This window comes from Salvelinus fontinalis, chromosome 12 (genome assembly GCF_029448725.1).
Source record: "Salvelinus fontinalis isolate EN_2023a chromosome 12, ASM2944872v1, whole genome shotgun sequence".
NCBI lineage: Eukaryota > Metazoa > Chordata > Actinopteri > Salmoniformes > Salmonidae > Salvelinus > Salvelinus fontinalis.
Window position 1 is genome coordinate 48,862,829 of NC_074676.1, and position 27,695 is coordinate 48,890,523.

The window sequence follows — 27,695 nt, forward strand, 5'->3', positions numbered from 1 at the left end:
AAAGATTAAGATGGACAAAAGAACAGACACTGGACAGAGGAACTCTGCCTAGAAGGTCAGCATCCCAGAGTCACCTCTTCACTGTTGAGACTGGTGTTTAATCAGCTTATTGATGTGCCACACCTGTCAGGTGGATGGTATATCAAAGGAAACATGCTATTAACAGGGATGTAAACACATTTAGATTAATAAGCTTTTTGTGTGTATGGAAAATTTCTGGGATCGTTTATTTCAGCTCATGAAACCAACACTTTACACGTTGCGTATATATTTTTGTTCATTGTAGCTAGTTGATCAGAGAGACTTGACAACAGATTCTGAAAACAAAACTTTAATCCACAGATATACACACACATTAATGATCCATTTCATACACCCATATGTACAGTTTTTACACAGCAAACACTTTAGTAGCAATCATTCTGTGGTTGAGGCTCTGTTCATCAATACGCTGGTGATGACTTGCGATTAGCATGTACATGTTAACTTTAAGGTTATCTTTTATCAAATTGTTGCACCATGTGAACAGACGGCAGCTTTTCTTGAGAAACACTCGTTGGTAGAATGTATCATTCGTACCAGGACTTGAGTACTATTGAGTGTTAAAAGTTATGAGAACACCCAGAGCAACATGATGACAGCATTAGTTAAGTCAATGCTAATTACGAGTAAGACAAAGTTATTTTTTAAACAAACCAACAAACGTAATATTTGGCAAACCGATCAAGTGGCTTTATTACTATTGATTGGTTATCTTTTTAATAAATACTTGGAAACACAGCACAGGTTAAAAACATTAACATAGGTGGAGGTACTGTGAGAATCTGTGGTTGGTCTAACAGTTCACTCTCCTTAGTCACTGTTGTATTCAGTGGTGTGGAGTGGACATTACAGTAGTTCTTGGCTCCATTCCTTCTCAGCCAGGGAAGTAAGCGGACGACAGAGAGTGCAGGCCAGGCTTGGCTGGTGGTGGCCTTGGAACATCTAGAGACAACGGGGGAACATTTTTGTTGTATGACACACATAAAATCTGAATCTTAATTCAGCAAGGTTACTGACAATGTGCAAGACAATAGCTGTGTTCGAATACTCATACTAACTGCACTATTTGTGACGTTAATCGAGTATATAATATGCATATTGGTCATACTATGGATATAGTTACTATCCCAAAAGTTCCCGGCTGTCGTACTAAATTCGCAAAAATATTAAGTATACATGCAGAGGACACCATTTCTGTACTTTAGGGCCCATAATGCAATTCAGGAAATGGGCATGGCTTCACATTTTCAGATTTTAAGAAAATGTCGGAAAATATGAACCCGTACAACGAGAGCGGATACAAGTTCATTGCTTTAACTAATTATGACCATGTTAAATGTTGAACAATGTAAAAAGTAATGATTTTTCAAATAAATTACCTTACATGTTATGTTGGCTGACAATTGGTTAGTTACGCTGTCCTTATGAACCACAGAGCTTATCATTACAACCGTATGCACCTGTATGTAAGCTAACATTAGTTGGCTAATAATACAGCAAACTTGACAATATGTTAAGTATAGGCTAACTACCCAATGTTTATTTACTTGATTATTCCCGACATTCTTAGCTAAATGGTATCGTCGTTGTGCGTTCAATGGACATTCTGCTGCTTTCAGAAATTCGCTCTTGCTATCTACTCCGATTTCAGAGCACTCTAGTCTTAGTGTACCAGAGCGCAGAATAATGAATTTACAAGCGCCAATACCCATTGAATGTGGCCGGTGTCAGTAAAAGTCAGCAAAAAAGCGTAATTAAATTGTTGCCAGCAGCACAGTTACAGTCACCAACTTTCTGGATAATAAACTGCCTAACCGACTCTGCTAGGGCGAGGAAAATGGTCAGAGTGGTCTCATTTGTGTCTGGAAGTAGCTAGCAAGCTAGCCAACATTAGCTTGGTTGCTTGACTGCCGCTGTAAGGTCAGAACGCTCAAATCAACCCTATTCCTCGGCGGAGCGTCCAGTGTGCGCTCCATAATTCTATCCTCCAGATTGAATTTAACAACACACCCGAAGTCGTAAAATGTCTAACTAGTCATTTGTAATGCTAACTAGCTAGCAAGAGGTTGCATAGCAACAGCATCAACGTCCGGTAGACCGGCAAAGAGCTAGTACGCTCAACTGAAAGGATACTGTTCGTTTACAGTATACAAAATTAACTAATAGTATGTAGTATACAGTATGTTAGTATGGGTATTTGAACGCAGCTAATGTGTATGATTTAAACTCAAGCTAAAAATGATAATAAATGCAGAACAAACCCACTGGGCTCAAACTGGTTGAATCAACTTTGTTTCAACGTAATTTGTCAACGTATTATGACATGGAATCTGTGTAAAGTACACTGCTCAAAAAAATAAAGGGAACACTAAAATAACACATCCTAGATCTGAATGAATGAAATATTCTTATTAAATACTTTTTTCTTTACATAGTTGAATGTGCTGACAACAAAATCACACAAAAATAATCAATGGAAATCAAATTTATGGAGGTCTGGATTTGGAGTCACTCAAAATTAAAGTGGAAAACCACACTACAGGCTGATCCAACTGATGTAATGTCCTTAAAACAAGTCAAAATGAGGCCCAGTAGTGTGTGTGTGGCCTCCACGTGCCTGTCTGACCTGACCTCCCTAAAAACACCTGGGCATGCTCCTGATGAGGTGGCGGATGGTCTCCTGAGGGATCTCCTCCCAGACCTGGACTAAAGCATCCGCCAACTCCTGGACAGTATGTGGTGCAACGTTGCGTTGGTGGATGGAGTGAGACATGATGTCCCAGATGTGCTCAATTGGATTCAGTGCTCAATTGGATTCAGGTCTGGGAAACGGGCGGGCCAGTCAATAGCATCAATGCCTTCCTCTTGCAGGAACTGCTGACACACTCCAGCCACACGAGGTCTAGCATTGTCTTGCATTAGGAGGAACCCAGGGCCAACTGCACCAGCATATGGTCTCAAAAGGGGTCTGAGAATCTCATCTCGGTACCTAATGGCAGTCAGGCTACCTCTGGCGAGCCCATGGAGGGCTGTGCGGCCCCCCAAAGAAATGCCACCCCACACCATGACTGATCCACCGCAAAACCGGTCATGCTGGAGGATGTTGCAGGCAGCAGAACATTCTCCACGGCGTCTCCAGACTGTCACGTCTGTCACGTGCTCAGTGTGAACCTGCTTTCATCTGTGAAGAGCACAGGGCGCCAGTGGCGAATTTGCCAATCTTGGTGTTCTCTGGCAAATGCCAAACGTCCTGCACGGTGTTGGGCTGTAAGCACAACCCCCACCTGTGGACGTCGGGCCCTCATACCACCCTCGTGGATTCTGTTTCTGACCGTTTGAGCAGACACATGCACATTTGTGGCCTGCTGGAGGTCATTTTGCAGGGCTCTGGCAGTGCTCCTCCTTGCACAAAGGCGGAGGTAGCGGTCCTGCTACTGGGTTGTTGCGCTCCTACGGCCTCCTCCACGTCTCCTGATGTACTGGCTTGTCTCCTGGTAGCGCCTCCATGCTCTGGACACTACGCTGACAGACACAGCAAACCTTCTTGCCACAGCTCGCCTTGATGTGCCATCCTGGATGAGCTGCACTACCTGAGCCACTTGTGTGGGTTGTAGACTCCGTCTCATGCTACCACTAGAGTGAAAGCACCGCCAGCATTCAAAAGTGACCAAAACATCAGCCAGGAAGCATAGGAACTGAGAAGTGGTCTGTGGTCACCACCTGCAGAACCACTCCTTTATTGGGGGTGTCTTGCTAATTGCCTATAATTTCCACCTGTTGTATATTCCATTTGCACAACAGCATGTGAAATGTATTGTCAATCAGTGTTGCTTCCTAAGTGGACAGTTTGATTTCACAGAAGTGTGATTGACTTGGAGTTACATTGTGTTGTTTAAGTGTAGGGTGCCGTCTTTCGGATGGGACGTTAAACGGGTGTCCTGACTCTCTGAGGTCATTAAAGATCCCATGGCACTTATCGTAAGAGTAGGGGTGTTAACCCCGGTGTCCTGGCTAAATTCCCAATCTGGCCCTCAAACCATCATGGTCACCTAATAATCCCCAGTTTACAATTGGCTCATTCATCCCCCTCCTCTCCCCTGTAACTACTCCCCAGGTCGTTGCTGCAAATGAGAACGTGTTCTCAGTCAACTTACCTGGTAAAATAACGGTAAAATAAAATAAAAATAAGTGTTCCCTTTATTTTTTTGAGCAGTGTACATTGAAAAAAATAATAATAATCAATGCAAACTGTTGAGTGAAATTTCAACCACAGGATTAAGTCAAAATTGTAACCAATTTAACAGACAAACCTTGTATAAAATATGTTGAATTTGTACCTTTGAAATGGACCTTCAACATTATACAAAGTGTACAAAACATTAAGAACACCTGCTCTTTCCATGAGACTGACCAGGTGAAAGCTATGGTCACTTGTTAAATCCACTTAAATCAATCAGTGTAGTCGTGGCCAAATGTTTTGAGAATGACACAAATATTAATTTACAAAGTCTGCTGCCTCAGTTTGTATGATGGCAATTTGCATATACTTCAGAATGTTATGAAGAGTGATCAGATGAATTGCAATTAATTGCAAAGTCCCTCTTCGCCATGCAAATGAACTGAATCTCCCAAAAACATTTCCACTGCATTTCAGCCCTGCCACAAAAGGACCAGCTGACATGTCAGTGATTCTGTCGTTAACACAGGTGTGAGTGTTGACGAGGACAAGGCTGGAGATCACTCTGACATGCTGATTGAGTTTGAATAACAGACTGGAAGCTTCAAAAGGAAGGTGGTGCTTGGAATCTTTGTTCTTATTCTGTCAACCATGGTTACCTGCAAGGAACCACGTGCCGTCATCATTGCTTTGCACAAAAAGGGCTTCACAGGCAAGGATATTGCTGCCAGTAAGATTGCACCTAAATTAACCATTTATCAGATCATCAAGAACTTCAAGGAGAGCGGTTCAATTGTTGTGAAGTCTTCAGGGTGCCCAAGAAAGTCCAGCAAGCGCCAGGACCGTCTCCTAAAGTTGATCAGCTGCGGGATCGGGGCACCACCAGTACAGAGCTTGCTCAGGAAGGGCAGCAGGCAGGTGTGAGTGCATCTGCACGCACAGTGAGGCAAAGACTTTTGAAGGATGGCCTGGTTTCAAGAAGGGCAGCAAAGAAGCCACTTCTCTCCAGGAAAAACATCAGGGACAGACTGATATTCTGCAAAAGGTACAGGGATTGGACTGCTGAGGACTGGGGTAAAGTAATTTTCTCTGATGAATCCCCTTTCCGATTGTTTGGGGCATCCAGAAAAAAGCTTGTCCGGAGAAGACAAGGTGAGCGCTACCATCAGTCCTGTGTCATGCCAACAGTAAAGCATCCTGAGACCATTCATGTGTGGGGTTGCTTCTCAGCCAAGGGAGTTTTGCCTAAGAACACAGCCATGAATAAATTTTGCCTAAGAACACAGCCACGAATAAAGAATGGTACCACACATCCTCCGAGAGCAACTTCTCCCAACCATCCAGGAACAGTTTGGTGACGAACAATGCCTTTTCCAGCATGATGGAGCACCTTGGCATAAGGCAAAAGTGATAACTAAGCGCCTCAGGGAACAAAATATTGATATTTTGGGTCCATGGCCAAGAAACTCCCCAGACCTTAATCCCATTGAGAACTTGTGGTCAATCCTCAAGAGGCAGGTGGACAAACAAAACCCCACAAATTCTGAAAAACTCCAAGCATTGATTATGCAAGAATGGGCTGCCATCAGTCAGGATGTGGCCCAGAAGTTAATTGACAGCATGCCAGGGCGTATTGCAGAGGTCTTGAAAAAGAAGGGGCAACACTGCAAATATTGACTCTATGCATCAACTTCATGTAATTGTCAACAAAAGCCTTTGACACTTATGAAATGCTTATAATTATACTTTAGTATTCCATAGTAACATCTGACAAAAATATCTAAAGACACTGAAGCAGCAAACTTTGTGGAAATTAATATTTGTGTCATTCTCAAAACTTTTGGCCACCACTGTAGATGAAGGGGAGGACACAGGTTAAAGAAGGATTTTTAAGCCTTGAGACATGGATTGTGTATGTGTGCCATTCAAAGGGTGAATGAGCAAGACAAATATTTAAGTGCCTTTGAACAGGATATGGTAGTAGGTGCCAGGCACACCGATTTGAGTGTGTCAGGAACTGCAACGCTGCTGGGTTTTTCCACTGTAAACAGTTTCCCATATGTATCAAGAATGGTCCACCACCCAAAGGACATCCAGCCAACTTGACAACTGTGGGAAGCAATGGAGTCAACATGGGCCCGCATCCCTATGGAATGCTTGACATCTTGTAGAGGCTATGCCCCGAAGAATTGAGGCTGTTCTGAAGGAAAAAGGCAACTTAATATTAGGAAGGTGTTCCTAATGTTTTGTACACTAAGTGTAAACTTCACTATCTAAAATGTTTTATTAAATGTACAGGCTGGGCAGCCCCTCCTACTGCACCTCCTACTGATTTGGCCTCACATCCAAGGTAATTTTGTTTACCCCTTTTTCTCCCCAACTTTGTGATATCCAATTCGTAGTTAGTCTTTTTTATTTTATTTTATTTTTTAAATTTTATCCCATTTTCTCCCCAATTTTTCGTGGTATCCAATCGCTAGTAATTACTACCTTGTCTCATCGCTACAACTCCCGTACGGGCTCGGGAGAGACGAAGGTCGAAAGCCATGCGTCCTCCGAAGCACAACCCAACCAGCCGTACTGCTTCTTAACACAGCGCGCCTCCAACCCGGAAGCCAGCCGCACCAATGTGTCGGAGGAAACACCGTGTACCTGGCCCCCCTTGGTTGGCGCGCACTGCGCCCGGCCCGCCACAGGAGTCGCTGGAGCGCGATGAGACAAGGATATCCCTACCGGCCAAACCCTCCCTACCCCGGACGACGCTATGCCAATTGTGCGTCGCCCCACGGACCTCCCGGTCGCGGCCGGCTGCGACAGAGCCTGGGCGCGAACCCAGAGACTCTGGTGGCGCAGTTAGCACTGCGATGCAGTGCCCTAGACCACTGCGCCACCCGGGAGGCCCCGTAGTTACAGTCTTGTCCCATCGCTGCAACTCCCGTACGGACTCGGAAGAGGCAAAGGTCGAGAGCCATGCTGCCTCCGAAACACGACCCTGCCAAGCCGCACTGCTTCTTGACACACTGCTCACTTTACCCGGAAGCCAGCCGCACCAATGTGTCGGAGGAAACACTGTACAATTGGCGACCGTGTCAGCGTGCATGCGCCCGGCCCGCCACAGGAATCGCTTGAGCACAATGGGACAAGGACATCCCGGCCAGCCAAACCCTCCCCTAATCCGGACGACGCTGGGCCAATTGTGTGAACCCGGATCTGTAGTGACGATGCAGTGCCTTAGACCGCTGAGTCATGGAATCAGGCAGAACTCCTATCAGCAATACAAGGTTTATTCGAGCAATTGCAAGGATGATCTCCCTCAGGATGAACCCGGATAGGATCTTGACTATTTACAAGCCCCTCAGTCTTTATATACACCCCCAACACAAAAAGCTTCTTGTCCCTCAAAGAGGGAGGCCATCTTACAAAGGAGATACATAAGGGTAATTGGTTATACTCCCTTAAAGCATTCAAACAAACAAAAACAGGTTCTAACCAGTTCTTACAGCCTATGTGTCTTAAGATAGGGGAGTGATTATCTTTAGAGCCTAAACAAACAGACAGGAGAAGAATTCAACCTGGATGGCTTTCAGTGTCACAGAGATAAGGAACAAATCACTCCTTTGTTGGGTGTATGATGAGGTTACTGGACAGCTGTGGGAAATGACCAGTGACTAACAAAAACATTTTGCAGTCACAACAGCATTAGGCTAATAAAATAATTTTGCTCCAACACTGTCACAGACCAATGTGCCATCATGAGAATGATTATTGAGAGATCTCTTAATAACTAAATATATTTATTGTTCCTATCAAAGTCATTTCAAAGGGTAGGTTTAACAGAGCAAATTAAATGCAGCCATACTTTAGAAGTCATATATAACCAATGATAGTATTTAGGTCTATAAAGCATTTGCAAAGTCATCCTCCGCTAGTTTCAATTCAACCAAGGGTTAAACAAACAAAAAAATAGACAATGCATATAGGCCTAGGGTTTCAAACTTTGGTTGATTTTAAACAAAAATCTAAGTTAAAGAATTGTAATAAATCAAATCAAACGTTATTTAAGTCTGATCAGATTAAGTCCTATTCTTTAACTTGAATTTTTGGTTGAGATGGAGACGTGAATCCAAACATATCAATTATTTATTTGTAGACAAACTGGATATTAAGTTGTGCTTGGTTGTCAATGCAACCAAATATAAACATTTGAAGGTCCACCTGGACCACTGACTTAGTCTGGCTTTAAATTCCAGTTTGTCTACAAATAAATAATATGTTGGCTTCATGTCTCCATCTCAACCAAAAATCTAAGTTAAAGAATATGACTCAATCAAATCAAATTTAAAAGAAGTTGGATTTTATTTAGCGCTATTCTTTAACTTTGATTTTTGGTTGAGATGGAGACGTGAAGCCAACATATCAATGATACATTTTTTGATAAACTGGAATTAAAATCAGACTAAGTCAGTGTCAAAAGATACATCTCCTTCAAATGTTGATGTTTGGTTGCGTTGACAACCAAACAGTTCAATATCACTTTTGCAATACAGTAAATAGCCTATTAACTTAACAAATGATGTGTTGGATGCCCGTCTCCAACTAAATTAAAAATTAAATGAATAGGATTAAACCAGTGGCTCAGTTTAAACTATCCAAGCATTAAAATGTTTATATTTGGTTGCGTTATCAACCAAACACAATTCAATATTACTTTTGTAATATAGTAAATAGCCGAAAGTTAAGGCTGACTTACAGACTAAGGTCTAGCAGTATTTATTCAACCTTAAAATGAGTAACACATCCATGGCCACATTGAGGTTAGCCTGCTGTAGTAGCCTAACTAGAAATGTCTTGTTATCTAATCAAAGAAAGCGTGCATGTTCTAGAGAGCATGCAAAGGTTGCAGGTCTGTGGATTGCTATAATAATCTGTGCAGAATCTCAAACAGCTTGGATCTCTTGCACCATGTACTTTATTCACCTATTGTAAGTTTCACTGTGCTTCATCTAATAGCAGAACCACATGACCTGGATTGCAGTTGAGATTACATTTAAAAAGGTTGAAATCTCATTGATCAATGTCTCAACCAAACATTACCCACATTTCCATGTTGAAATGATGTGGTGTGCCCAGTAGGAAGGGACTGTAGAGTGAACTTCCCCTCAAACTGTCATGAATCACTCAAACAAATAACCCCCAGTGTCTACAAAGCAGGTATGGATGTGGTCTTACCTCTATTGAGGTGCATGCCAGACAACAGACCACGGAGGGGAATGCTGTCGTCTCGCTTCTCAAAGTACTTGGACTCCAACCCAGCAGGCTCGCCACTACAAGTTCAAAAACGAGAAAGAAGAATAAGACAGTTGTGAAGGTGGAAAAAAGGCAGCCTGAATGGAAGGCCCAGAGAATAAAGTAGATGGTCTTGGGCTCTTGCTGATGGTGATGCACCATCTAATAAACAGGGAGCTATTTTCGTGTAACAGTGAGCAGAGAAAACGTTTCTGAACACTTCCAAGTTAATTCTGAAGCTGAAAGCACACACGTAAACTAGAAACACACATGGAATCCCCAAACAGAAAGCTGGACTCACTTCTCTTTGTTGGAGGGCTGAGGGGGTGGCTGTGCTGTGGGGCTCCCGTCCCTCACATCCACAGGAGACATGCCGGGCTTGGTACTCATGGGGTTAAACTGGACCTGCAATTCAGTCCAGGTCAACAAAAAAGTCAGAATTCAAGCAAACCCCCGAATACAGTTGAAACGACTTAGAAACCACAACATACAATTGAGTTCAAGCTGCCTTATCCCACACCTCATAGGTATTGGTTCTTCCACGATGAAATTATAGTCGACGTAAGGAATTGTTAATTATTGGTGTTTAGGTAAATCATCCAGGTTGCTATTCATGATGTGGCCCAAATTCAAGGCTGTGTCATTGCAAAACCACACCCATTTCAACACACTTCTAAATATAGCATGAAAGTTTAATTAGAATTTAGAGTAACAAAGGAGAAAAGATTAGCCTGCCTTGGCTCCAGGGCCCTGGTTGTGTGAGAAGACGGAGCGGCTGGACAGAGGGAGTTTGGAGTTCAGCGTAGACGTGATGGGGTAGCCCTGTCCGGCCGAGGAGGGAAACGCTCGGCTGTCCAGCTGAAAACAAAGTCAAGCACACATGACTTGAGCTGATCTGATTGTGTGCACTTTGCTGGTCGAATCGTAACTTTAAAAAAGGGAGACTATGACAATATGATGTCATCATTCACAACATTGTCGAACCTTGCAGATAGAAATACCATGAATAGAGCTGACATGATTCCTTGTTATACATGTCGGAAGCAAGTTTATTCATATATCTGAATATTCCAAAACTGTGTGTCCTGCCGCCTGCGTAACGCGTCCCTACTAATAGCTGCAGATAATAGCAGCAGATAGTCTTAGCAGATTAGAGTTTTATTGAAGTCTATAAGCAGGAAGTTTCCCTGCCTGTGTATGATGTCATATTGCAGTCTGCTTTAAAGACACCTGCATACAACTCAAATTAACTTTAAAACTCGACACACGTATCTAAAGCTGCAATTAAAAAATTAAAAAAAACACGATACCCACTGCAACTAAAACATATCAAACCAATATCTTAACGTGTACTATGACATGTTTAGTGCTTACCATGTTGTGAGATGCACTGCCCATCCTCTCTCCAGCTGAGGCTGAGAGAGCTGAAGGAGTCTCAAACGTTCCAAGGGTCTCTGGCTTCCTGGATAACTGGTTCTCATTCAGCTGTTTGTTCAGCCACATTATAACTGAAGGATAAAACAAATCCATTGTTGCGGGGGAAGACTAAAGGAATACAAACAGTAGGTAATTTGATAACAGCCAAGGTTAAGTGCAAAATCAGGTAGTTGTATTTTTTGTGAACCATTTCTTTAAAAAACCTTCCATACCATTCTCGTTTGTTTTCAGCACCTCCCTGCTTTCGTCTAATTTCTGAACCGTCTCCTCCAACTGCTCCTTCAACTTCGACACCTACAGTGGAAGTCACAACCAAAAAGATCCATCAAAACTTGACACCCAAGAATTATGTCAGCGCTCAATACTCCTCAAAACTTGGCTTGCACACACACAGTCTTTTGGCAGCCATTTCTGACCATTTTTGTTATCCTCAGATTCGCATTTAAGGTAGTGGACACTCTGTAATGGAAACACACACACCTCCTCGTCTCTATGCTTGAGCTGCTGCTGAGTGTCCTGCAGGTCTCTCTGGGCTTTGTGCAGCTTCTCCTGGGTCTCCTGAAGCACCTTCTCCTGTGACACCATCACAGTGTTCTTCACCTTGATCTTCCCCACCAGGCCCCTCAGCTCTCCCTGCAGCTTCTTGATGATGCCGTTGGCCTAGGAAGTCAACACGAAGTAGTGTCAAGACGGTACTTCACCCCCACGCTCAATGTGTTCTTTCTCAAAGGGGATGCGATCAGACCCAAAACAAAATTGGTATAAATATTTTGACTCAAATAAGTGCATGAGTGGACAAAGACTTGTGGATTTGAACTTGACTGGATTGAGTCTGCGACCATGTATTTTCAGACCATTACATGCAAAACAAAAAGCCATGACTGGAAATGTAAGTAACCCACCTTTATGAGTTCCTCAGACAGGGTTTTCACTGTGGCTTCCAGTTTTCCTATTTGGAGTTGTTTGCTTTCGGCATTTCCTTCAACTGAGTTCTACACACAGAATGTCACAGTTTTGACATAATTCATTAATATTCATTTTAACAAAGATCCTGGCTTTTCTGACAGTATTGAGGGGGTAAATGCTCTCCATTTGCCCAGGGGACTGACTACATACCTTCTGTTGCTGAGTGGCTTCCAACACTTCCTTGGTGCGGAGCACGAGCTGCTCCTTATCTTTCATCTCCTGCTCCAGGACTGCCACGCGTGTCTGCAGCTGGTTCACCTGACGCTCCCTCTCGTGACACTCCGTGTCCAGGGTTCCGTTCTCCCTCCGAAGAGACAGGGCCTGCTGCTTCGCTCGCTGAGACTCCTGTTCTCACACACACACACACACACTTGTCAGAAGGTTATTTAGACATTGGCGGTCAACATGGCGGCAAGATTTCAATTTCTCTATCAAATCAGGAATTCAATATGGATGTAAAAAAAAACATGCATGATATAAACCGACAGATACTTATTCTAGGAGTGTTTCAGACTTAAAAATGTTAACTGTTCAAAAGTGGCAGTTATGAAATTTCCCCCACTAAATGAAGGCACCTTGCTTCCCCCCCCTCACCTCTTCCAGTCCCACTAGTTTGGCTTTGAAGTCGCGGATGGTGGACTCGCTCTTGTATCTCTTCTCAGTCAGGTCCCTGTTGGAGGTCTCAAGCTCGGCCAGCCTGCTCTGCAGCTGCTGGGTGCTCTTAGTGTGGGCTCCCTCCAGCTCCCGGCGCAGCTGCTCGTTTTGCTGCTGCAGCCTGGTTTGTGTCTGCACAGGGCAAGATGAGAAACACCACAAGAGAAAAACACTTATTTTTGAGAGAAATCATAAAATCTAGCATGAGAACTACTTTAAAAGAAGAAGTGAGCTTCTAATTTTTTCTAGCTTTCAAATTAGGCACATTCTTCTCTCCCCTAGGTCCTTACCGTACAAGAGAAAGTAGTGTACCATGTTTTCTGTCAATATACATAGTAAAATAATGGTTTATTAATAAACATCTCCAAGTGGGCCCCTTTTTCTCTCCCAAATTCTGTTTTATGTTTCCCAAATTCTGTTTCTCAGTTTATTTTTCTGGGTTTTAGATTTATTTAGTTTTTCACTCTCAAAATTACAATAGTTCATAAAGAAACAACAGATGTTCTGGGTTGATGTCAATGCTTAAATCACAGAACACCCTTTCTTTCACGTCTGGAAGATTTTTTGTGTGTGTAATTCCCCTTTAATTGTGCATCTAGCGAGTAAGGAATGTGCCATCAAATGTTCTGGTCTGGTGATGGTTCTGTGCTGCTGCTGCTCATTTCACAGCAAAGTTTGAAAATAAATAATAGATACAAATGATATACTTACTCATTATATAATTCTCCCAGGTAAACCTACTTTGCAGTTAACATTTAATTGAGAAGGTTTTTGGGAAAGTGTTTCTGTCAACCCACAAGACAATTATCACATCAACTGGCCACACATGGAGTGATAGACAAACACGTGCACCATACAGACAGGGGCAATATTTCTGGAAATTAATTGGCAGATAACCTGGCTAACCAAGGGCGGGATAATTTCAATGTTGTGTTGAATAGATAGTAGCTGGGAGCCTGCGGTGTCTACTTGTGAGATTTGTTCATGACAGTTTTCAGTGGAAGACGTGAAAATTGCATGTAATTTCAGAATTGTTTGGCGAGCTTCTCATAGGTGGGCTAAACCTGTTGGAGACCCCAGTCATCTCAAATAGATTAAAAAAACATTCAAGGTTTTATGGCTTCTGATAACTGGAATAGCACTTACCGACTATTTCAGGCAGTTAACTAAACATCAGACTTATAACATGAGAAGTTACTTGATACCTCCAAAGCGTTCTCCCGCTCTGCAGTGAGGTCCTGAGAGTGGCGGCTCGACAGAGCGCTTGTTTGGCTGGTCCACTCAGACCGAAGCTTGTCTAGCTCTCTGCTCTTCTCCGACAGAGTCTGTAAGACATGTTTATATGAAAGGTGACCGTTTTAAAAATCGGGACCCACTTAAGATGTTACTTAAGACGTTACTTCTCCCGCCTACATTTTTAGATGAATCAATCAATTCAGATCAACTACTGCTTTACCTGTTGTGTGTAGCTGAGCTGCCTCGAGAGATCATCTTCAGTCTTCTTCAGCCTCTGTTCCAACTGCTGCTTCTCCTCCTGACAGATCAAAATGGGGGGATAACTTAAAATACAACAAAGAAGTTTCTCAGACTTTAGTATACTGCATGCAGTCTGTGTTGCTTCACGGAATCTCACAAGGTCCTTCATAGGTCTGCTATCAACCATTCCCAAGACGGAGGTCACAAAGACAACTAGGGGTGGTTTCCCAGACACATGAATCTTACTCCAGGACTAAAACCAACCTCAATGGAAAAGCTCCATCAAACAAGTTAAAAAAAAAATATTATTATCAAGGACTAGGCTAAATCTGTGTCCCTGAAACTAGTGTTTCTGAGGGAGTTACGGGAGATTCACTTACCTTCACACAGGAGAGACGAACTGCCAGGTACTTCTTGATCTCCACGTCAGTGCCATGTAGCAGCTTCAGAGACAGGTGAGTGAGGTGCTTGAATGCGTTGGTCTCCACAACATTGAGGTTGGCAGGGCTGTGGTCTAATACTGGGGATGATGGAGATGACAACTGGAGCAGAAATCTAGGGAAAGGAGAGCAAAGAGACATCACATGTCCATGATCTCAGTTAGTGGAGACATTCAACGAGCTGAGAGAGTCTTCTCACCTTGGATTCTCTTTGTCTTGCTCCGAGATACACTGGTTTAGCAGGTCTATAAACTTCTGAGGAAAAGACGCAAAGTCTACCAACAGGCCCTGTTGAACTTTCAAACTGATGACAGAGAAGACGTAGGATTAGTGTATGCTCATTATAGTGGGCACAATGACTGAATTGTAAGATACCTTTGAAAATCCTCCTCTGATATGGAAAGGTTGTACAGAAAATAAGGGTCGGTGTCATCTGTCAGTCTCACCAGCAGATCCTAGAATGCAAAGTTGTGTTAGTTACAGTGGCTTTGCCACTAACTACTACCTTGAGGGAAGGACTGACATTTGGGAAAAGCAGAAGTGATAGGGAATCCCTTGAACAGGGGAAGTGCATTGTCAACTAACGTCAATCATTAAGCAAAACCCAGTCGCTAATGTTTGTAGGGCTGCCCTTGAAAACCATTAAGGTCCATGAATAGCCTAACCAATGCATGCCTCCCTGGGGGGGGCCACCCTTTTGCAACTTTCACTTCCATTAAAACACCCACTAACAGTTATGTGGCTGTAACGCTGCATTGCTAATTAGGACTGGTGCTTCTCCATGGTGTTGATGATGTCTGTTCAGAGGAAGTTACCCCGCTGTGGTATGATGTTGTATTGATGAGTCTATCTTTAAATTGGGTATTTATGCATGCCCACAGTAGTAAGCAATGCATTTCGAGATCAATGCACTGGTTTCTGAAACACTGCTCATTCAGACTATATAAAAGGAGGGAGGGTGATGATGGGAAAATAATCCAGTCTTGCAAAACACCAACCAAGGTTGTGAGCACCACTTACCCTTTTGTGGACTGGATTAGTTGTTAATTGAAGCTCAATGCAGACTCTGATATTTCCTCTCCTGTAATGTAAAGTTAGCAAGAAAGATTCAATCAATGTATGTTTAGTCGTAGCATACAACTCCATTGATATATTTGTAATCATCAAGCGCCATCTGGCGAGTGGCGAAGATGACATTTAACGTTACTGAACATGCTAACTTAGCTAGCTAGCAATGTAACGCGTAGCACAGCTTACTGGATAGTCTGTAGTTAGCTGATGCCCAAACACGACTATATCAAATTGATGAGCTATCTAGTTAGGCCGCACGTGTCGATATTGCTTGATATCACGCTAGTTACGGTAGCTAGCTAACGTTAATGATGCTAGCTAGTTAACGGTAACGTTAGCAATCAATCGAACTTACCTTTCTTCACAATCTTTGCATTTGACGTGCACTTGCAATCGCTTGTTGAAAAGTGTTTCTGTCATGATTGTTTCATACTCCCAAAAATGTAGTGTCTAAATTGCAAATCCCAAGGTTAGATTTGTATGGCCTTTCTAATAATAAAAATAGGCTCTTCAATTTCGAGTTTGGCGCTTCTCTCCCGCGAATAACCGTTGGCGAAACATCCACTTGAAAAAGAGGCGACGGAAGTAACGACGAAAAATAATGTGCACGTTCCAGATCGTCTATATTGCAGACGAGTGGTGGAGTAGCACAAGGTGCTGCTTCACTTGTTGGTCGTTCTTACTGTCAAACGACTACAACACCAAATTAACTACACGCCATAGTTACTACTGGATATAAATGTGTAAAACATACTCAGTCATTGAGTTGCAGCTTCGTGAAATGTAGACCACCTGGAACGCGTCCCCATTCTATGGTACTGTAGTTTGATGACGCGGTAACTATACGGAAGTTGTAAACATGGAGCTCCCCACCGCGGACGGCGTGTCTACACCTCTGCCTGGAAGATGTGCTTTTTACGTGGAAAAGAAAAAACGATTCTGCAAAATGATAGTTGGAAGTGGAAAAGCATATTGTGGGGAACATGCTAATTCGGTAAGTAGAGCAGGACACCACCACACTGTTTGACACAACTGTCAAAGTATTCCCAGCCAGGGCTAGCCCCATAAACTACCCCCTGACCGTGGGGGATTGGTGTAGGCTACTGTTATGGCAACTGAAGATAGCTGACTAAACTCCACTCCATGGTGAATGAAGTTTCAGATTAACTCCAGCAACGGAGTGATGCAGAGACCAGGCTAAATGGAATTAATCTCCGACTACATCGATTCAGCCATAGACTGTAACAAAATATGGAGGAAGCAAATGCTGCGTTCATGTGCCAGTCGGGACTAGGGACCTCGCAAATGTTAGACGCAGCACGTGTATAACTACAACCAATTAGCAAGTCGGAATTTCCGAGTTTCCTAGTTCCGACTAGAACGTGAACCAGACTAAAAAAATATGGATGAAGCCATCACCCAATTGTTTCTTTTGAGAATTCTCAGTGGCACATTTGATTATCAGGATGTCACCATCTTACTACATGGCAGTGGCGGTTCTAGACCATTTCAACTGGGGGGCAAGCTGGGGCCAGTTGTACTGTTAGAGGGGCCAGTTACATGAGACGTTATTGTTGTCATATCGTTTTGCATGTGGTACGATACTGTTGTGTTCCGCCTAAAGCCGTCCCTCTAGAAAATGTGTGGGTTAAATTACTGTTCCGCGTTGCCACTGTCTAATAACGGATGTAAAAAAAAAAAAGGAAAAAAAAAGAACGACAGCAAAAAATAGTTATGTAAAAATGATTTCATACTCAACATTTAGGGGGGCCACAAGGGGGTCCAAAATTGTTGTCACATGGGCACTGGCCTCGCCTTTGCATGATCTTTTCAATTATGGCATAATTCTACTATTTGTATTCATTTGCATCACTGTCAATGACAGTGATGTCAATGACTTTGCTAACTGCAAAGTCCACTAGTGTGGCTAATTCCCATTGTGGCTAGCTCCACATAGATTGTTTCGACCACCATTAATCAAATAAGAACTGTCTTATAAATTAGGGTTATTTTAGATGATGACACCTAGCTATATAGTTACAGTTCAAGTCGGAAGTTTACATACACTTAGGAGTCATTAAAACTTGTTTTTCAAACACTCCACAAATATCTTGTTAACAAACTATAGTTTTTGCAAGTCGGTTAGGACATCTACTTTGTGCATGACACAAGTAATTTTTCCAACAATTGTTTACAGACAGATTATTTCACTTATATTTCACTGTATCACGATTCCAGTGGGTCAGAAGTTTACATACACTAAGTTGACTGTGCCTTTAAACAGCTTGGAAAATTCCAGAAAATTGTGTCATGGCTTCAGAAGCTTTTGATATGCTAATTGACATAATTTGAGTCAATTGCAGGGGTACCTGTGGATGTATTTCAAGGCCTACCTTCAAACTCTGTGCCTCTTTGCTTGACATCATGGGAAAAATCCAAATAAATCAGCCAAGACCTCAGAAAAAGTTTTGTAGACCTCCACAAGTCTGGTTCATCCTTGGGAGCAATTTCTAAACGCCTGAAGGTACCACGTTCATCTGTACAAACAATAGCTCACAAGTATAAACACCAAGGGACCAAGATGCTGGAGGAAACAGGTACAAAAGTATCTATATCCACAGTAAAACAAGTCCTATATCAACATAACTTGAAAGGCCGCTCAGCAAGGAAGAAGCCACTGCTCCAAAACCGCCATAAAAAAGCCAGACTATGGTTTTCAACTACACATGGGGACAAAGATTGTACTTTTTTGAGAAATGTCCTCTGGTCTGATGAAACAAAATTAGAACTGTTTGGCCATAATGACCATCATTATGTTTGGAGGAAAAAGGGGGAACACCATCCCAACCGTGAAGCACGCGGGTGGCAGCATCATGTTGTGGGGGTGCTTTGCTGCAGGAGGGACTGATGCACTTCACAAAATAGATGGCATCATGAGGTAGGAAAATTATGTGGATATATTGAAGCAACATCTCAAGACATCAGTCAGGAAGTTGAAGCTTGGTCGCAAATGGGTCTTCCAAATGGACAATGACCCAAAGCAGACTTCCGAAGTTGTGGCAAAATGGCTTAAGGACTACAACGTCAAGGTATTGGAGTGTCCATCACAAAGCCCTGACCTCAATCCTATAGAAAATTTGTGGGCAGAACTGAAAAGCGTGTGCGAGCAAGGAGGCCTACAAACCTGACTCGGTTACTCCAGCTCTGTCAGGAGGAATGGGCCAAAATTCACCCAACTCATTGTGGGAAGCTTGTGGAAGGCTACCTGAAACGTTTGACCCAAGTTAAACAATTTAAGGGCAATGCTACCAAATACTAATTGAGTGTATGTAACATCACTCATTCATATATCTTTATATACATATTCTTTATCCCTTTACACTTGTGTGTATAAGGTAGTAGTTGTGGAATTGTTAGGTTAGATTACTCGTTGGTTATTACTGCATTGTCGGAACTAGTAGCACAATTTTTTTTTTTTATGGCCGGCCTGATGGAAATGGGAAAGATTTTGACCTTTACAAATGTCGACAAAACAAAATACGCTAAGCAAGGTATCTTTGTGTCTGTAAAATTAATTATGCAGGAAATGTTGGTGGAAATGCTTTTATTTGCAAATATTGATATAATAATATCAAAGTAAACTTGGAGTCACGTGATGACGTGTGGTCCTCCTACGACTCGTCAGGAAAGCATGCTGTTTATTAGGATACAGATGAAATAAGTTATGGTGACCTTCACAGGGTGGTGAAAGTGCAAGGTGATGAGCTTGATGCACCTTTCTATTAAATATCCAGTGTTTTATTCAGGTGACATGATCATCAATGCTTGCCATTTGACAAATAAAAATAATCTGGTTCTTTAGTCCATAATAATCTCATGATATAGGCTATAGATGTGCTCTAGCCAACAGCGTGCAATACTGTATCTGCATTCTTTTGGCTAGAGACAATCTTTATAACAAACATTTTGGTGAGAAAACCATCAGTAGAGTTGAAAATGCGATGGAAACCCATTTAACTTGTATTTTTTATTCGGTACATGGGAATTTAACTGCAAATGTATTTTTATGTGCATTACGTCATCACGCAGAGCCTTTTCTCTGCACATTTGATGGAAACCTATCTCATATGTTTTTATGCCGATTTTAGAATATGCACATGAAAATCTGTCGCCAATTGGATGAAAACCTAGCTAGTGGTAGTGATATAAGTTTCATATTGCAACTTCTTCTCTTGTGCTGTGTTTAGGAAAAGGACTGTGAGAAAAAAAGAATAGCATGTCCTCTGGATCCAAAACAGTGAGTTGGCACTTGGGAGAGACAAAATCCAGAATTTTAAAAAGGTAAATTGTACAATTTCAGGAGAACCTCTAAATCTATGATTTCTTCTGTCTTTGTAGCACTGTATTCGAAGACCTTTTAGCAAAACATCTGAAGAAGTGCAACTCCAGAGAGAAACCCAAACCTGTAAGTTGAATATTCACTGAACAAAAATATAAACGCAACATGTAAAGTGTTGGTCCCATGTTTCATGAGCTGAAATAAAAGATCCCAGAAATGTTTCCAACGCACAAGGTCCACCTTGTGGTGGGGACAAAAGACCACTCTAAAACATGCAGTTTTGTCACACAACACAATGCCACAGATGTCTCAAGTTTTGAGGTAGGGTGTAATTGGCATGCTGACTGCAGGAATGTCCACCAGAGCTGTTGCCAGAGAATTTCATGTTTATTTCCCTACCATAAGCCGCCTCCAACGTTGTTTTAGAGAATTTGTCAGTACGTCCAACCGGCCTCACAACCGTAACCATACCAGCCCAGGACCTCCACATCCGGCTTCTTCACTTGCAGGATTTTCTGAGATGAATTTCTGCACAATTTGTCAGAAACCGTCTCAGGGAATCTCATCTGCGTGCTCGTTGTCCTCACCAGAGTTTTGACCTGACTCGAGTTTGAGGTCGTAAACGATTTTAGTGGGCAAATACTCACCTTTGATGGCCACTCGTACACTCGAGAAGTGTGCTGTTCACTGATGTATCCCAGTTTCAACTGTACCGGGCAGATGGCGTCGTGTGAGCGAGCGGTTTGCTGATGTCAGTGTTGTGAACAGAGTGCCCCATGTTGGCGGTGAGGTTATGTTATGGGCAGGGATAAGCTACGGAAATGTTTGGGATGCTCTGGATCAACGTGTACGACAGCGTGTTCCAGTTCCCGCCAATATCCAGCAACTTCACGCCGCCATTGAAGAGGAGTGGAACAACATTCCACAGGCCACAATCAACAGCCTGATCAACTCTATGCAAAGAAGATATGTCATGCTGCATGAGGTAAATGGTGGTCACACTAGATACTGACTGGTTTTCTGATCCATAACCCTACTTTTCTTTTTAAGGTATCTGTGACCAACAGATGCATATCTGTATTCCCCATTTGTTCAGTGTAATTATGAGAATGCATACCCAGATATCTCAAATACATAGGCCTAAATGTCCCTTCTATAACAGCCTAAATTGATTAATCTTTCTTTCTCCTATGCAAATGTAGCTGTTCTATGTGCAAGATATTAATGCTGGACCAGTCATTGTTGAAAACACCCCCAAAGATGAGGTAATGTCAAAGACGCATGCATACACATTGACATGAAAGGTAATTCTCAACATTTTGCTAGTGTTGGAAGCTTAGCTGATTTCAGCATTGAGTAACTAAAGTGACATTATTTACTAGAAACTGGGTGTATGTCTTATGAGCAGAACCTTAGAAAGATGCTGACATTACCTACAATAGAGACACACCATGATTAAGGCCATATTTACATGATTCACTTTTATTTAGGTACCTTTATCAGATCGCAGCAAAGCAGAGTTGAACCTGCTCATAAAAAAACTGAAGACTGCCGTCAAAGGTAAGCAATACCTAACAGCATTCACTGACATGCTTAACATGATTAATCCAATGTGGTGTTTAATGTATGAGCCCCCAATGTTTCTGCAGGGCTCAAATGCAAACATGAAGAAAATATACAATCTCACCCTGCTCTCCATGACGCTTTGAATGATCCAAAGAATGGGGACTCTGCATTCAAACACCTGAAGCAACAGGTACTTTAATTTAATCTCACATGATTTGCATTTATTTATATACATTATCTTTCAATAAAAATTAATGTATGATTTGCCTGTTTTAAAAGGCGTCCCTTTTAGGAAACATGGAGGATTTGCACCTGCTTGGACCTAACAGGTGTTTTGTTGAGTTTGGTGCAGGGAAAGGCAAGCTTTCCCACTGGATCCATGTCGCTCTGAAAGCCTATGACGACATCCATTTCCTGCTTGTGGAAAGATCAAGCGCTCGTTTTAAAGTATAACACCACCTGTTAAGCTATGTTTTATCTTTCAAAACGTTTATACATAAAGGGATTTATTTGGCTGTGCACACATCTTCACTGTTAGGTAATTGTCCCCCCAATTCATTCTCATTCAGGTAGATGGCAAACACCAAAATTCTGATACCAAATTTGAAAGACTACAAGTGGATATTCAGCACCTTGATTTGCGTAAGTAACTAAATTAAAAGCCACATTTAATTTGAATAATATTTATTCACATAAAACAGTCAATCAGTTATCATGTAAGACGTCATCACATACAGGCACCCTACCCTGTTAGTGTTTTCTGGAGGTGAAGTGGATTATACTTTTCAACACAGTGAAAGAGATGCCACACCCTCTAAAAATGTACGTGATGAGATCACCCTTCAAACACAAATGGGCACTGACAAATTGCCTGGGAAGCACACTTATATATTATGAAGATTAGAAGGATTTGTACAGCCAAGTACAGAGTTCATTTAAGAATTGAACAAAGCACTAGCAGGCTCAATGAGTTGAGCTTTTCTGAAACCTTTTCCTGTTATTTGCCTTTTAGGTAAAGTTCCTCTCCTCCAAGAAAAGGGACTTCCAGTGGTTGGAGTGGGCAAACACTTGTGTGGCGCAGCAACAGGTAAAACCAGGCACTACATCTCTGAGTACCAGGTCTCACCAGGGGGGAAATATATTGTACTGGTATTTTGAATGGTGTTGAATTTTGAAAGGCATCATGGAAGTGGTTCCTAAAAGAATAGTTATTGATTAATGCGTCTTTGATTCACTCCTTGCTCACTAACCTCCACCGCACTGAATAGACCTTGCTCTTCAATGCCTACTGGGCAGCTCGGAGACTGGGCCCCATGGGATCGAAGATCAGCCACCCAGCAAGCGCTCAAAGCTCCAGCAGCAGCCTGGAGAGTCTACAGGACCGGCGCTACAGCCCATTCCCAGGGCGGCAGGGGAGACTGCTGCCGGCCAGGAGCTGAGGGTAGGTGGGGTGGCCATCGCCTTGTGCTGCCACCACCGCTGTGACTGGAGGCATTATGTAGGCAAGGAGTTCTTCAAGGAGAAAGGACTAGGTGCCTCTGAGTTCGCTGCCTTCCTGCGCATGTCAAGTTGGGCGACCTGTGGCTCGAGACAAGCAAGACAGACCTCTCCACCACAAGATCAAACTGACCAAACGTTTGAGGAAGAGGAGCACGAAGCGACAGAAGAGGCTGAACTAGACAGCTTGGAAGGGTGAGTATTGCCATTGAGCTGTAGACATAAATTGCACCCATGTCGTCGCATAGTCATTGTAACAGACTGAAGACCTGTCGTCACATTGCGTCCAACATAAACCTCAATTGCTTCATCTTTTTTTTTTTTCTGTACTATTAGGGTGTTGAATGCTGAGGACCGTGAACACATAGGACGCCTGTGCAAGCTGCTGATTGACCAGGGCAGGGTTCACTTCCTGCAGCAGAAGGGATTTGACTCCCGCCTACTCTACTACACCAGCTCAGACATTTCTCTAGAAAACGTGCTGCTAACTGCACTTCCCACCTCACGGTGAAAATAAATTCCATTGACAGTCCAACCTGCGCGGTGCACGGACAGCACAACTCTCTATTTTGAGCAGTGCTATTTATCTTGATACTTTTCCTTTTTTTTAAGCCAAGAAAGCAAGAAACCTGTTTGCAGTTACAGAAAACATTACACTGGCAACAGAAGAAAACAGACTGTTAACAAGGCAAAAAGCTCAGGACATAGCAGACAAGACTATGGTTGGAGTCAATTCCATTTAAAGTCTAGTCAATTAATTTTTGTAAATTATTTTTAAAATGTTCAGGAAATTAAGTGGATTTGACCCCAATGTTGGACAAGTTAGATTTCCCAAAAAGAGAAAGAAATGCTCAGAAGGACATGCTTGACAAGACCAGGCGGTCACCATACGGAGGACGAGACGATGTCCACAACAGACAAGGCAGGAACCGACAGAGGCCAACATGAATGACTGCTACAGTAGGTCACAGTGACGGTGCAGATTCTGCCACAGCTTCAAGGGTCACATTTAGTTCTGAGGTGTAGTTTGACTCAGGTGCTGAAACAGACATTTCAAATGGACAGTGTCATTAAAGAGCAATTCCGGGGGGGTCTACAAAAATGCAAATACCTTTTGGCATGATTTGTACCAGGAACAATTAGTAATATCCCTCATAAATATTCATAGTAGTCAGCAAATGACAACGTGTCTTGGAAGATAGCTAGTGAGTCAAACTGCACTAGATGGCACCGTTCGCTTTGATACAGAACATAACGTTAGCTGGATGAGTTGAGGAATTTTCTCAACTCTTGGACTGTGAGTGGTAACGTTAGCTTGTGTGCCTACTTTGTTTTTCTGCGTGCATTTAACTGGAATAAACTTTTCAATAAGATGTCAGCTTACCCTACTATTAGTCAACAGATCACCATACAGTTCAAGTACATATTTGTTGGTACATACGATTTACACGATGCATATTTAGCATGGCGTTAACTCTTTTCCGTGCCTCCTGGCAGTAGACGCGCATGAAATCTCGGCCAAACATCTCTCTGTCATCCTCTTCCTCATCCTCAGATTTCTTCAGGGCAGCAGGTAGCTCCACTTCATATGTTAGAGGGTTGTCTCTGAAATTCACAAACCTGCAAGTATAGCGAACATGATAAATGAAGATTCATTTGTTTTGATATAAAATACATTGGTGGAAATCTTTTGCTAGTTTTAATATGAATATAAAGCTTTTGTAAATACAATTAATGACTCCTGGCTTACGTATTTGTTTACCCACTTTTATTAGGTTAATTGTTGCCGATCTGGGCCAATACATTTGTTTGTCTACAGTCCACTCATCCCCAAAACAACCAATAGCTCCCACCCCTAGACATGGCACTCACCTGAGGTTGTTCATGTCCTCCATCATTGAGGGAATGTCATGTAGCTTATTGTTGCTAAGCACCAGTGTGTCCAGGCTTCGCATGTAACAGATGTTGTCAGGCAGGAACTCCAGTTCGTTCCTCTGCAGCCACATAGTATGCAGCTTCTCCATTCTGGACAGAGCAAGCACATATGTATGTAGTTTATTTTTCTTTGTCATGTATTTCTATCAATATGTTGTGCTTGGATATATGGTTATGGTAGATGTGTGTAAGCCTACCTGTGGATGTCATGTGGTAAGCTCTGCAGCCGATTTCCACCCATATCCAACCATTCCAGGGCAGGCAGACTCACCACACACTCTGGGATCTCTGTGAACTGGTTCATGGAGAGATCCAAGTGGCAAAGCTTCTTCAGGTTGCTAATCTGAGAACAACAGAACGGGAAATTAGCACAGTGAGGGACACGCACATAAATCATCATGTACCTAGAAGGTTCCTTTAAAGGAATATTTAAAATCATCTCCAGCACCACCCCGACATCAACATATGTGAAAATGGCACGTTTCTATGTATTGTAGTAAAAAATATTGAGAAAGATGAGCGTTTCCAATGACATCAACAAATTAGTAGGCAATGCCTACTCACAATTGGTCAAAATCACATGATGCACACCGATGATGTCATTGGAAACACTTAAATTCCTACATCCTTTTTATTACAAAACATAAAAAAGCACAATTTTCACAAATGTTGATGGTGGGGTGGTGCTGGAGAGGATGAATATGAAGTTGAAAAATTGTTTATTTTCCCTTTAACATTAAACCAACAATCATGCCATGTTGGGTACCTCTGAAGGCAGCTCGTCAAGGTCCCTGTTCATTGCCAGCTCCAGTTTCTCCAGGTTCTCACAACAGCCCAGTTCTTCTGGAATACTTTGCACTCTATTGTAGCTCACCAGCAGCTCCCTTAGCCTGGTCAGTTTACCTAGAGAGGGAAAACTACACAGTAGGCCATGTGTTCTGACATGAAGCACAAGTCATCACCCACTGGGCACAGACGTCAATTCAATGTCTATTCAATGTTGGTTCAACATACTTTCAAAGAAATTACGTGGACACTACGTTGATTCAACCAGTGTGTGCCCAGTGGGCAGCGCCTGTGATACATTCATTGAGGGGATGTTACATGTAACTGGTTTACTGACCAATCTCTTTTGGGATCTCTGTGATGGCATTTCGGGACAGGTCAAGAACAAGCAGATTCTCAAAGCTGGAAATGAAGCGGGGGATTGTCTGTAGTCCAACCCTGTGAAGCTGCCACTCCATGAGTTGAGGAAAGTGAACCAAGGCCCGAGGCAAAGTCTGTCAAAGAAGAGTAGTCAACATTAAAAAAAGGGTTATCTTGTGCTATGCTTGTCAATTTCCCCAAAAGTAGAGTTTGTCATCAAAATAGAACAGCAAGTATTTTTACACAATCATACAGCATAGAGTTAAGATGACGGAAGGTACCTTCCATTCTTCTTTCTCTATCCTTAAAATGACACGTCCTTCCTCTGTCACCACCTTCTCTTTCAGCTTGGCCAATATAATCCGATCTTCCCAGTTATGTCTCACCCTTTGGTATAGATGTAGAGCAATAAGTCATAGACAGGTCCAAGTTATCTCAGTGGGTTTGGGCTCATTCACTTTCAATTAAGTCGATTGGCTTACCCATGGCTATTACATATTCAATAAAATGATGAAGGATAAATATCACTCACCTACCTACACCGGCCCTTTGTTCTTGTTGCTTCTGCAGATCTTGTTTCGTTTTCTTAATTCTAGTCTCCCAAAGGGACTTGATAGAGCTGACGGAGCCACTGCACACTGCAACCCCAGTCATGGTGACCCTACACCAACTGTTCAAACAGCTCCCAAAAAAGTCTAAACTCAAAACAGGACTGGAGTCTGGTTGATCACTGCTTCCCTTAATTAGATGGACAGAGCTAGACAAGGACAGATGCAGAAAATTCTCTGCTCAGATTTCTTCAATGCAGAAGGAAACTCACTCATAATGATGATTGATAACATAAGATTATGTAGCCTGTTTTTTATTTGGATCTTCATTCATTTTCCATATCAAGAGTAGATAACTCTTTCACATAATTGACAGAAAATATTAAATCCATCTGTCACCCCAAATCGACTAAAGTTCAAGGAAGCACTAACACAATGTGCGAGTTCAAAACCGATTGGAGCACAGCAGTAGTAGTCCTGTAAGAAATGGTAAAATGGTACTTTCTAGATTGGACAAATTTGCATCAAGAAAACCCTTGTAATAAATTCCTCACAAATCTCTTCAGTGTATTCCATTGTGTTGATGGAATAGCTTCTTTTCTTTGAAAATCTTGTAAGAGTAGCAATAGACCTCGTCCCATGTCTGTCAGTGGTGTTCCTTGATGAAACGTGACCCTAGAGGAGGTCTAATTTTAGTCAGGGGTAGAACACTGAAAATAGTATTGGTGGTCACATGCTAAACTTGACACATGGACTTCTGTCTCCCCTGACAACACATACCTTCAGAAGACGGTAGGAAGAATAGAGTGAAATAGTTTGTGGTGGAAAACCTTCAATGTCCATGCAACATGTTTGTCCTTTGTTTAACAGGGAGTGAAATAAGAACAATTTAGGATCAGCTCAATTTGTTTCAAAATCCAAAAGATAGACTAAAAGATTGAGCAATGGTCAATGGAAAGATGGTTACATTTTAAATAGACTGTAGGCCTATGTGATCTACAGACCTTTTAATAGCCATAAAGAAATACTGGGAATTTTCAACCTGTACTTCTCTCCCTTGCTTTACTTTAAGGTTTGGTGACAACTTTTCAGTTCCTATAGATCAGGGCAGTCAA

The 27,695-nt window shown here is 42.3% G+C and overlaps 3 protein-coding genes across 3 annotated transcripts; 1 reads left to right on the top strand and 2 right to left on the bottom strand.

Annotated features, from left to right (window-relative positions):
* Positions 1-315: 315 nt before the first annotated feature.
* sass6 (SAS-6 centriolar assembly protein) lies at positions 316-16,166 on the bottom strand. Its single transcript, XM_055941018.1, has 17 exons — positions 15,905-16,166; positions 15,499-15,559; positions 14,854-14,933; positions 14,678-14,782; positions 14,419-14,593; positions 14,019-14,096; positions 13,768-13,887; positions 12,503-12,694; positions 12,059-12,253; positions 11,845-11,934; positions 11,423-11,602; positions 11,155-11,236; positions 10,880-11,013; positions 10,241-10,363; positions 9,807-9,910; positions 9,449-9,543; positions 316-984 (listed from the first exon to the last, which is right to left on the bottom strand). Exons 1-17 carry the CDS (start codon positions 15,967-15,969, stop codon positions 917-919), a joined length of 1,947 nt encoding a protein of 648 aa, XP_055796993.1. The 5' UTR covers positions 15,970-16,166; the 3' UTR covers positions 316-916.
* A 218-nt stretch (positions 16,167-16,384) lies between these two features.
* Positions 16,385-24,682, top strand: trmt13 (tRNA methyltransferase 13 homolog). Its single transcript, XM_055941020.1, has 11 exons — positions 16,385-16,543; positions 19,797-19,846; positions 19,948-20,014; positions 21,091-21,153; positions 21,379-21,448; positions 21,538-21,644; positions 21,734-21,901; positions 22,024-22,096; positions 22,467-22,541; positions 22,723-23,146; positions 23,288-24,682. The coding sequence occupies exons 1-11, from the start codon at positions 16,409-16,411 to the stop codon at positions 23,460-23,462; spliced, it is 1,407 nt and encodes a 468-aa protein (XP_055796995.1). The 5' UTR covers positions 16,385-16,408; the 3' UTR covers positions 23,463-24,682.
* On the bottom strand, positions 24,359-26,755 carry lrrc39 (leucine rich repeat containing 39). Its single transcript, XM_055941021.1, has 7 exons — positions 26,565-26,755; positions 26,314-26,419; positions 26,010-26,166; positions 25,653-25,789; positions 25,084-25,229; positions 24,824-24,976; positions 24,359-24,571 (listed from the first exon to the last, which is right to left on the bottom strand). The coding sequence occupies exons 1-7, from the start codon at positions 26,684-26,686 to the stop codon at positions 24,367-24,369; spliced, it is 1,026 nt and encodes a 341-aa protein (XP_055796996.1). The 5' UTR covers positions 26,687-26,755; the 3' UTR covers positions 24,359-24,366.
* Between the last annotated feature and the right edge of the window lie 940 nt (positions 26,756-27,695).